This window comes from Nicotiana tabacum, chromosome 8, assembly GCF_000715075.1.
Source record: "Nicotiana tabacum cultivar K326 chromosome 8, ASM71507v2, whole genome shotgun sequence".
NCBI lineage: Eukaryota > Viridiplantae > Streptophyta > Magnoliopsida > Solanales > Solanaceae > Nicotiana > Nicotiana tabacum.
The window spans coordinates 21,640,000-21,651,319 of NC_134087.1; the positions used below are offsets into that span (position 1 = coordinate 21,640,000).

At 34.2% G+C, this 11,320-nt stretch overlaps 2 protein-coding genes across 5 annotated transcripts; both read left to right on the forward strand.

Moving 5' to 3' along the window:
• The first annotated feature begins 492 nt into the window (after nt 1-492).
• Nucleotides 493-4,456, forward strand: LOC107799057 (uncharacterized). 4 transcript variants are annotated; one of them, XR_001651056.2, is made up of 6 exons: nt 493-1,419; nt 1,821-2,269; nt 2,870-3,057; nt 3,140-3,206; nt 3,286-3,380; nt 3,810-4,456. XR_001651056.2 is itself a non-coding variant. In XM_016622129.2 (5 exons), the coding sequence occupies exons 1-5, from the start codon at nt 762-764 to the stop codon at nt 3,322-3,324; spliced, it is 1,401 nt and encodes a 466-aa protein (XP_016477615.1). In that variant the 5' UTR covers nt 499-761; the 3' UTR covers nt 3,325-4,456. The 4 variants fall into 4 exon arrangements, 1 of the variants encoding a protein (XP_016477615.1); XR_012693898.1 differs by having other exon boundaries at nt 505-1,419; nt 3,777-3,985; XR_001651055.2 differs by having other exon boundaries at nt 505-1,419; nt 3,790-3,927.
• Nucleotides 3,832-6,500, forward strand: LOC107799055 (uncharacterized). Its single transcript, XM_075220232.1, has 3 exons — nt 3,832-4,262; nt 5,782-5,887; nt 6,045-6,500. Exons 1-3 carry the CDS (start codon nt 3,832-3,834, stop codon nt 6,498-6,500), a joined length of 993 nt encoding a protein of 330 aa, XP_075076333.1.
• Nucleotides 6,501-11,320: the final 4,820 nt, after the last annotated feature.

Consider the following 11,320-nt stretch of genomic DNA (forward strand, 5'->3'; position numbering starts at 1 on the left):
TCCCAAACCTTTATATTTTATAAAGGAGCCCACCATTTATTATTTTGTAACAATGCTGCTTTGGCTTCTCGGTCATCTGATAGTGTAATTTGTAGTTCAGTATAAAAAAGATAATTTTGTACCAAATTTATTTATGTTCAGGACTATGGTTTGCAATAATATAATGAATATTATTGATGAAGGTACTATTTGGTATTTGTGATAGTTTTAAAACTTGTGGGTATAAGTCATGTTCATGTTTTTTCAAAAAAAAAGTGAAATATGTTTTGAAAACTGATATTCAAACACATTTTCATTTTCAAACCAAACTTTATTAAAATCAGATTTTTCAAAATAAATTTGAGAATCTATGGCCAAACGCTAGCTAAATAATTTTATTTAAAATGATTAAAAAATCAAATTTTGAATTGGCACAAAAGGGTAAGTGAAGGATTTGATATCGTACTTGGGAAGTCACCATTCTATTTTAAACAAAGGAAATACTTAATTATTACTCTTGCAATGAATGAAATTTTTAATCATTTGATATTCATACACCATTTAACAGGAGTAAGATCATTTCCAATTACTGAGTATATTTCATCGGAGCTCGCCGGAGTATTTTGGCCGGAGCTTTTATGAAACCGGGAAGAAAGACAATAGAAGTACAGAACTGAGAAGCACCCGACCCAACCCGACAAAATCCCCTTTCTCAACAAACCCTAGAGTAGTCATTCGAAATTCAATTTTAGGGATTTTAAGGCTCATTTCACGCTTAACAAATGGATATCGATATTTCCCGTTGGATTCTTGAATTCATCCTCCGGCAACCGCTCGACGACAGCATACTCAACGCTTTAGTTCACACTCTTCCCCTTCCAAACGATAATTTGAACCTCAAAAAAGCCCTTATCCTCAGAAAACTCGAATCCGAGATTTCTAACAGTTCAGTTACTGAGAAAATCCTCGAACTTCTGGAACTATTCGAGGAACTAGATCATCAAGAAGGAATTGAAACTTTAAAGGAAATGAAATCCGCGTATTGTGCGGTGGCAGTGGAATGCACGGTGAAATTTTTGAATCAAAAAGGAGCGGAAAGTGATAAAGGAAAGTATTTTGAAGCGGTAAAGAGGATATGGAAAAAGAGAATTAATTTAATGGAAAAAATAGAGAATGTAGGTTTCGTATGTGAAGAGTTATGGGATTGGAGGGATGAAATAGAAGCAGCGTTATGGGAAGATAAGTGTTGTGACAATGTGATAAGGAGAAGTAAAGGCATATTTCCTGTTGAGGCGGTTGAGGTTTTCGTTAGAGAAGCTAAAGAGAGAATTGGGCCTCCTTTTCTTGATGTTGTGGCGGAGACTTACAGGAGTGATGATGCGGTGAGGGAATTTTTTGGAGGGGTGAACGAACAAGGGACTTGCAGGAATAGTGTCAGAGGTAGAGTTGTAATATGTAACATTACATCTGCAAAATGTGTCTGAAGATATTAAATATTTGTGTGAATGTGTTATTAAACTCTATGATATGATCTAACTTGGGATATGCATTTGTATGAATACTCTCTATAAGTACCTATGATCTGATTATTGGTTTATGTAAGTGAATGCATGACCAATTTCTGGATGTTGGTGTTAAAGGATGAACTTTTTGTTTCTGGTATATATGGGTATCCTTTGATAAGAGATAAAAGATATCTTTTTAACATTTCCTTGTTGTGCCCATAGCTATTTTATCGTTATTAAGGGATAAAGATTTTTTTTTGTTGTTGATATTTAATTGTTTAACTCGTATCAGTTTTATGGGTTTTATGTTGAGATGATTGTTTTTTCTGCTTGCAGAAGTGCGCAAAGGAAATGCATTGCCCAGGCAGAAGCATGTTGCTTTCAGACGCACCAGAGGAGCATCAGCTGGGACATGTGGAGGTGTTAGGATCAGTGACTCTATTGAGTTGGGACTTGATGCATCTGGTGGACAGGACAGCTTCCTGCCTACGCCTGAAATCGAGAAAGCACAGGAAGCACTTAAATTGAGTTCGAAGGAGCTGCGTGCTATGGTGAAGGATCCTCTACCCGATGCACTACAGTTTGCTGAGACTCTGTCTTCTTTGGTGAGGGATCATATGGGTCATCAGCCTGCCGAAAATAACAGTGACAGAGCTCCTCATCCAGTGGTTGCCAGTAGCAGAATGGATCAAGCTAATGGAGAGAATTGTGAGGCAAATTGTCATCCTAGTGCTGCATCCAAGCCAGACCTAATGAACCGAAAGAGTGCTGCCCATACATCTGAGGTATGTACATTGAAAACTTTTCTTGCCTCCACCCGCTTAAAATGGTCAAATGGTTCTGATGGTCACGTTTTAATGCACCAATGCTCTCCAGTAGGTTATTGAATGTATATGGGCGATTTTAACCCGAAGTCTTTATTGCAAGATAGTCTTGGTTATTTTCAAAGCTTTACTAGCCTAGTGACTTTATGTGCCAAAGTTTTTGCCACTATCAAGTAACTAAGTGATATTTTGTAAAATAGTGAGGTTAGTATAGTGGTGAGTGTTCCCGCCTGTCACATGGGTTCCCCACGTTCAACCCCCCCCCCCCCCCCCCCAAAAAGGAAAAAAAAAACAAAGCTTACAAATGCATGCTTTTTCCTATCCAACTTGTTTGGGAATGAGGCATAGTTGTTGTTATTGTAGTGAGGTTAGATCAGATATTAGCTCTAGCTTTTGGTTTTGCCAGAGGAATATTAGAGCATAAACATTAAAGCATATTCTTTGTTCGAAAAAAATTTTCTTAAGCACAAAAACTGTATTTGGGAAAATTATCCAAATGGTGAAAGTTAAAAATGGCAGTATTGTGCTTGCTAATGGTAACAAATGCTGATTTGTATACAGCGGGACGAATCAGCAGATGAGTTAAATGAAGGATCACCAAGTGGTGTGAGGAGGTTTACATTACCTAGCCCGAAGAGGACGGAAATCTCTCCCTTGAAGAAATATGAATTTAAAAAATTTACCACGAGGAGAAAGCCCACGAAATGGAGTGCATTGGAAGAAGACACCTTGAGAACTGGTGTACAGAAGTACGTAGAATCTCATACTTCCATTTAACTTTAAAGAAGTGTCAACACAAGGTTTAGCCCTCTAAATGTTTTCTTTTTGTAGGTATGGTTCCGGAAACTGGACGCACATCTTAAATACTTATCGTGACATATTTGTAGTGAGGACTGCGGTAAGTGCAGTCTCATGCTGCTAGTAATATATATGTCTTTTAATACTCTTACTTATGAAGTCCGGACAATTTTGTTCAGGGTGACTTGAAGGACAAGTGGAGAAACATGATGTCGTAGAGATTTATTTTGAAGAAATTTGCTAACATATGTGCCTTTTGTTTTGTTTAGCAGAGGTATGGCCTTGTATATATTTTTTGTATCATGTAAATGTCAAGCTGTTCCTATGTATCTTGTTCGATGCATAAAATTTCAGATGAATATTGTTGTATATCATTCATGGAAAGTGACAACAAAAAAAAGCTATCAAGGGTCTGCCCAAATTTTGTTGCAGAATTTGTTTTTTGTCTGCCTTTATTTTTGCATGAAAAGCTTATGGTCCCCAACCTCTCCTAATTCCTCATCACACCCAGAAGATAAGAGGAGGAGCAGCCTTGTTTTGCTGACATTTTGAAGTAGATGTGCCACTTGTTTTAAAAAGAAGACGACAACAAGCCCGAAATATGTTTTCTTTCATTCATTTCTTACCATCAGCTTTCAGTGTCCTTTAGCTTCACAATTTAATACAACAGGCTACCTTCACAGAGTATCTCAATTCTCAACAGATGCAAAGGCTGGATTATTACTATGAAAGATGAGTACCGTCTGCCTCGATTACTTCTGGGTTGCAGTGTGGTGGTTCCATCGAATTCTAAAAGCAGCTCAAGCCAATCCTATAATGGTAACTCGATTTTAAACAGCTATCTGCTAATAGTTCTTGCAGCTCTGCTACTTGCTCTGCTATGTGCCCTTGACCTGAGGGCAATCATACGTTCTGTTTTACGATACAACACGAGATTTCCCTTAGAGTCCACAGAAGCTGCTACGTCACATTTGGCATCCAATGGATTGGACAAGGGTGAGTTGAAAAAGATAGCAGTGATGGTTTACGAGCCAGGAATGAGGACGTTTTCTGCTACAGATTGTCCAATATGCCTCGGAGAATTTGAACAAGGAGAAAAGTTGAGAATGTTGCCAAGATGCAATCATGGCTTTCATGTCAAGTGCATCGATGAATGGTTTTCGTCGCATTCATCGTGTCCAACTTGCAGGCAACCATTGGTTCTACACGATGTTGAATCCAAAACTTAGACGTTGCGGAGTTTGAGTTGAGCTAAAGAATGAGTTTTAAAATGTATATCTAACTGTCTATATCTGTTATCTGCACATATATATGGTATTCGACCGTAAGTATGGAGTTCAAATATCTCAATAATCAATCTTAGTTGAAATCAATTGTATGAATCATTGCCGTTAGGGGGCGGCTCAAGCACATATGTAACCCAAAGTCAAAATTTAATGTGAGGCATAAATATTTTTAAAAAAATTATAATATATATAATTTTATTTGAAGTCTACTTTTCTAGCTTATTGAAATACAAAGTTGTTAATAAACTTTTTATAATTGATTTGTTTTCAATTAAAAATATAGCCAATTTAATTAATACTCATTTATTAAGAAGTTGTTGATCTTAAATAAGATTATATCAATTTTAAATATGAAAAATTCTTTTCGATGAGGCAATTGTTATAAGAACTGTTAACATTATTCTATAAGCATTTGGAAACGAGTCAAGTCTTTTTATTTAATTAAGTAAATCAACTAAATTATTATACTGCTGATCAATTTAGGCTGGTCAGTCCATTATTATCTAAAATATTTAAAATTAAAAATTCACATAAAAATAATTATTTCTATCACGTTTGAATCATTGCAAGAATTATATAAAGCTTACGTCTACACTTCTCATGACGTCTAAAATCAATTCTGGTCCACCTGGATGACAGGAATAAAAAACTATTATGTTGTCTGGCTATCGTTTTTCATTTTTAAAATGAAAATACTACTGTCCCAAATGACTCATATTATCTCGTCAAATCAGAATCGATATTAATCTTCTTCCTTATCCTAACTTCTGGATAACGAATTAATTGTAGAGCAGCAGGATCCACGTAACGTAACGGGCCGTTTGGTACATGGGATATTGATAATAATCTCGGGTCTAAAATTAACTTTATTACATGTTTGATTGGTGGTATTGGCTAATTTCGGGATAACTTTTACACTCTCGTTTGGTACGAGTAATAAAGAATAATTAATTCCGGGATTAAATTTGAGATAAGTTTATCACACGTCTGATTCATTGAGATAAAATCATAGTATTATTAATCCCGGAATTATAGTACTCCCTCCGTTTCAATTTATGTGAACCTATTTTCTTTTTGGTCCGTGTCAAAAAGAATGACCTCTTTCCTTATTTGGAAACAATTTACTTTTATGCATGATTTATAGCCACACAAAATATATGTGCCTCATTTTACATCACAAGTTCAAAAGTCTTCTCTATTTTCTTAAACTCCGTGCCCAATCAAATAAGTTCACATAAATTGAAACGGAGGGAGTATTATTTTTATCCTATAAGAGGATGTGATAACAATCACGACACTTCTGACAGCTGGCACTTATTATGATAGAAAAAAATATAATATTTCAATAGTACTGATAGACTTTGAAGTTTGAACTTATTGCTAAAACAGGAAATGTTTTCTTGCATTTAATTCTTACCAGTTTTTATCAGCAGAAAAAGAAAAGTCTTACCAGCTTTCTACATCATTCTCTGCATTTATATTAAAGCTTCATCTTGTGATTTCCACACTTTACGTTTCCAGTTTTTCTCTCAAGAAAATGCCAAGATTTCTATTATGAGAGATGAGTACGGTATGTTAGAATTATGTAATCGCCTCATTTTGAATTACTTAATTATATTATGTCTCAATAATGTCTGCTTCGTTTTCTTCAGGGTTATAGTGTGTGGGTGCAATCCAACCATACGAACAGATCAAGCCAATTAAACAACAACAACAACTCAATTTCAAATAGTTGTCTGCTAATAGTTCTTGCAACTTTGCTATTTGCGCTGCTAATTGCCCTCGTGTTGAGGGCAATTATACGTTGTGTCGTAAGACACAACGGAAGATTTCCATTTGAATCTGCAGAAGCTTCACTTGCGCGTTTGTCGTCAAATGGATTGGTTAAAAGTGAATTGACAAAGATTCCAGTGATAGTATACGAGCAACGACAGAAGATGTTATCTGCTACTGCAGAATGTCCAATATGCCTTGGAGAATTTCAACAAGGAGAAAAATTGAGGATTTTGCCAAATTGTAATCATGGTTTTCATGTTCAATGCATAGACAAATGGTTTTCATCGCATTCTTCGTGTCCAACTTGCAGGCAAATATTATTTCTAGTTTAAATAAGTACAAAAGAATTTTTACATTGCCATGAAATTTCCTGTTGTAGTAGGAGGTTATCTGCTTTATTTTTCAGGTTATAGTATTATTTTCAAATCCTGAACAGTGACTTGTAGTATCTTTTAGGTGATATGATATTGTTATAAAAATATTATTTTATATTTTCGTATATAGAAGTTAAACCCTTGATATAAGCCTTGTTCTATGACAGAGGAAACTTTCAAGCTCCTTTCTTATCATTATTCTTGTGGCATCAAGAGATTACACTGATACGTCTTGCAGTATTTTTATTACGAGGATTCAAAAATTTAAAAAGTAAATACGTAAAAAAAATCAAGGAATATATATATATATATATATATATATATATATATATATATATATATATACGTATATATTCTTGTCCAAAATTTGGTCTTGTGCGTACTCATTTGGAACTTCTATTGAATACAACATTAATTCATTAGTTGCAAAGGGAGAGGTTAAACCTACTAGTCCTAAGAGTACTTGCTTGACTGTGTGGTGCATTTGGACAACTTGCTTATAAATATGATAAGAATAATATTTTTATACATATATTTAAAAAATTTAATCTCCTTAACATTAGAATACATTTCGAAATTCAGGTGTGACATTTTTGAAAATCTTTGAATTCCCTTATCTTCATCCTAGCTCTGTCAATATGATGAAATCAACACTAGCACGTACAACAACAACAACAATTCAGTATAATCCCACTAGCACGTACAACAACAACAATAATATTTTTCACAAGTGAGGCATAAGGAGGATAGTGTGTACGTATGCAGACCTTATCCCTATCTTGTGCAGGTAGAGAGACTATTTCATAAATACCACCGACTCAGCTAAGCACAATAATCAGCTCTAAAGAAATACAATATGTAAAAATAAAAAAAGCTATGGGAAGAAAACATAAGCAATGGTGAGAGCTAAACAAAACGAACCAAAAGCAAAATCAAGTAATAATATGCAAAGAATAAACCACAACTAGCATAATGTTAAAACTACAGGTATGAAAGGGAAGTATGCTATACTAACTAGTAACTACTAATTTTCTATTCTAATTTTCGATCTCCATAATTTTCTATCAGGATCATATGCTCAGTAAGTTGCGTCATATCATGACCACTCAACACTATCACATATTTGAGAAATGCTTCTTCATGAGTATTAAATTGTATATTCAACATAAATTGACTTAATGTTTTCGTGTAATAGGATTATGTAGACTGATTTGACATGCTAATTGCTAAAGTTCCTGTAAATAATTAAGTGCATACATACTGTTCTTTCAATATCATTTTTGTGGTGAGACTAGCTTTTGGTGAGGCCACGTGCAATTTTATTGGTAGAAGTTGAGAATTGAACCCCATCTAATGATAGGTTTAAATGACTATTGAACCCCCACCTAGTGATAGATTTGGTTCCATTTGGTTTGGTTCCTAACCAATAGATATCAATTTCTGAACCGGAAACATTAAACCTTTGGCCAAATCTTAACCAATGTACGAAAATTAGACTATTTTAGGTGTGTAGAATGGACCCAAATATAGATATTGATATAAAAATTGCACGGGCGTCCTATTTGGTCGCTCCCATTTAACCTATATCCATTTTTTAAAAAAGTTTTAATTTGTATCCACTTTTTAAACAACTTTAGCCCCTTTTCTCTTCCTCCTTCTCCTCCTTCGTTTTCTTCTTCTTCTTCTTCTTCTTCTTCTTCTTCTTCTTCTTCTTTTGCTGCTGCTGTTGCTGTTGCTGTTGCTGCTGTTATGAAACTTCAGTTTATGGGATGATTGTCATAAATATGTTTATCAGATTATTTAAAAATAAATATTACGTAAGTTAGTAGATAATAATTTGTAAATATTTCCACGTACATAAGTTAGTAGACAATGATAATTCTGTTCTTTTCACGTTTATTGTTCCCAAAATTTATGATTTAGATACTATTGGCAATCTGATTATTTATCTAGTATGTTAGAAAGTTTTTTCAAAAACTTCAGTTTATATAATGCTGAAGATTTTACAAATGAACTAAATAACTTCAGCATCTTCTGCTGAAATTTTTGAAAAAGCTTTATGAAAAAACTAATGAATCCAGGACAAAAAACTTTAGCTTTTAGTGTTGTAACTAAAACATCTTCTACTGAAATTTTTGAAAAAGCTTATCCAGGACAAAAAACTTCAGCTTATTTAGTGCTGAAGTTTTTATAAATGAACTAAATAACTTCAGCATCTTCTATTGAAGTTTTTGAAAAAGCTTAATAACAAAACTAATGAATCGAGGACAAAAAAACTTCAGCTTATTTAGTGCAATTACAAACAAAAACTTCAGCAAATAGAGAACAAAACATCAGCTGCTATGCTTAGGTTCAACAATTACAAACAAAAACTTTAGCAAATAGAGAACAAAACTTCAACTACTATGCTTAAGTTCATCAATTACAAACTAAAACTTCAGCACACTTGCTACTTCAGGTCCGTTTACTAGAATGTTGAAGTTTTGCGTGATTGCCTTTGCTACTTCAGCCCCGCATGCTGAATTTACGCGAAAAAGTGGATACGCTTGCAATTATTTTTGCAAAACGGGCACAAATTAAAACTTGATCCAAAAAGCAGGTATAGATGCAAATGCCCCGATATTGATTAATGCTTTGCAATTGGTACCCAAAAATATTGTTGCAGACTTGAGCCCGTTTGGCCATGAAAAATTGTTTCATTTTTTTTTCGAGAAAAATTCACTTTTTTTTCGAAATCGGTATTTGACCATACAATTTCCAATTTCGCTTGAAGATGAATTTTAAAAACTCCAAAAAGTTATTTTTTAAAATTGCACTCAGATCACTCACAAAAAATAAAAAACAACCCAAAATTATATTCATGCCCAAACACAACTCTAATTTTCAAATATCATTTTTACTTGAATTTTTTTTCCCACTTTTTTTTTCAAAATTTTACAATTCTTATGTCCAAACGCCCACTTATTGTATATTGTTGAGAAGGTACGTATTAGTGCATGTTGATTGTGGGCTCGTATCTGCCTTATGCATTAAGTTAGAAAATAATTCTTTACTTAGTGTAGTGAATCATAAATGTGTAGGCATTGCTTTTATTTTAATGAAAAAATGACACTGTACTCGATCATCACAATAGATAATTTTGAAAATTGTAGTTTTCGATTTGCAGGAGAAAGAGATGAAGGACAGAATTGGTTCCACTGGGCATGCCAATTTGTTTGCAACAAATTATTTGTGATACAAAAATAATTGCAACCACAATATGAAGAAACATAGTTTTATTGATAAAATGATGCGGCTACAATTATGTTTGTTTTCTTAATTCTTCTCTCCTGATTATCTCCGTGATTTGAGGGCTAGAACAACGTGTTTCTCGAACGCAGGATGATGCGGGCTTTCATGGATTTATTTGATATCCATGAAGTATATTGTGCATCTTCTTGAAGTATTTGATTATCAAGAATTATCCGGTCACTTCTTGATATCTTTGTGAATATCCCGTGAGTTTATGAGATTTTCGAGATGATCTTCATTTTTGAGATGTCTTTGTTAAGGAAATGTGTAACCCTTTTTATATGAGTGACTTAGGGTTAGGGTAGAGTAGCCACTAAGATAGGGTTTCAGTAGAGTAGCCTCTAAGCAACCCTAATAAACTCCTAGAATTTTAAGAGTAGTCTTATAGTATCTTGAATTTAGGATTTAGCTTGATCCGTTAAAATTTTGATGTCTGCAAATGACCCCTACTTCAAGGTTTATCGGGCGTAGACTTACCGAAACTTGAAGACGAGACTTGAAGTACCCGATCATCGCAACAAATAATTTTGGAAGTTGTAGTTTTTGATTTGCAAGAAGAAGAGATGAAGGGCAGAACTGGTCCCAATTGGCGTGCCAATTTGTTTGCAATAAAGTATTTGTGATACAAAAATAAATTTCAACCACAATATAAATATGAAGAAACATAGTTTTATTAATAAAATGACGTGGGTATAATTCTATTTGTTCCCTTGATTCTTCTCTCCTAATTATCTCCGTGATTTGAGAGCTAGAACAGCGTGTTTCTCGAACGTAGGATGATGCGGGCTTTCATGGATTTATTTGATACCCATGAAGTATATTGTGCATCTTCTTGAAGTATTTGATTATCAAGAATTATCCGGTCACTTCTTGGTCTCTTTGTGAATATCCCGTGAGTTTATGGGATTTTGAGATGATCTTCATTTTTTAGATGCCTTTGCTAAGGGAATGTGTAATCCTTTTTATATGAGTGACTTAGGGTTAGGGTAGAGTAGCCACCAAGATAGGGTTTCGGTAAAGTAGCCTCTAAGCAATCCTAATAAACTCCTAGAATTTTAAGAGTAGTTTTGTAGTATCTTGAATTTAAGATTTAGCTTGATCCGTTAAAATTTCGATGTCTACAAATGACCCCTACTTCAAGGTTTGTTAGGGTGTAGACTTACCGAAACTTGAAGACGAGACTTGAAGTACCCGATCATCGCAACAGATAATTTTGGAAGTTGTAGTTTTTAATTTACAGGAGGAAGAGATGAAGGGCAGAACTGGTCCCAATGGGCGTGCCAATTTGTTTGTAACAAATTATTTGTGATACAAAAATAAATTCCAACCACAATATAAATATGAAAAAACATAGTTTTATTGATAAAATGACGCGATTACAATTCTGTTTGTTCCCTTATTCTTCTCTCCTGATTATTTTCGTGATTCGAGGGCTGGAGCAGTGTATTTCTCGAACGTAGGATGATGCGAGCTATCATGGATTTATT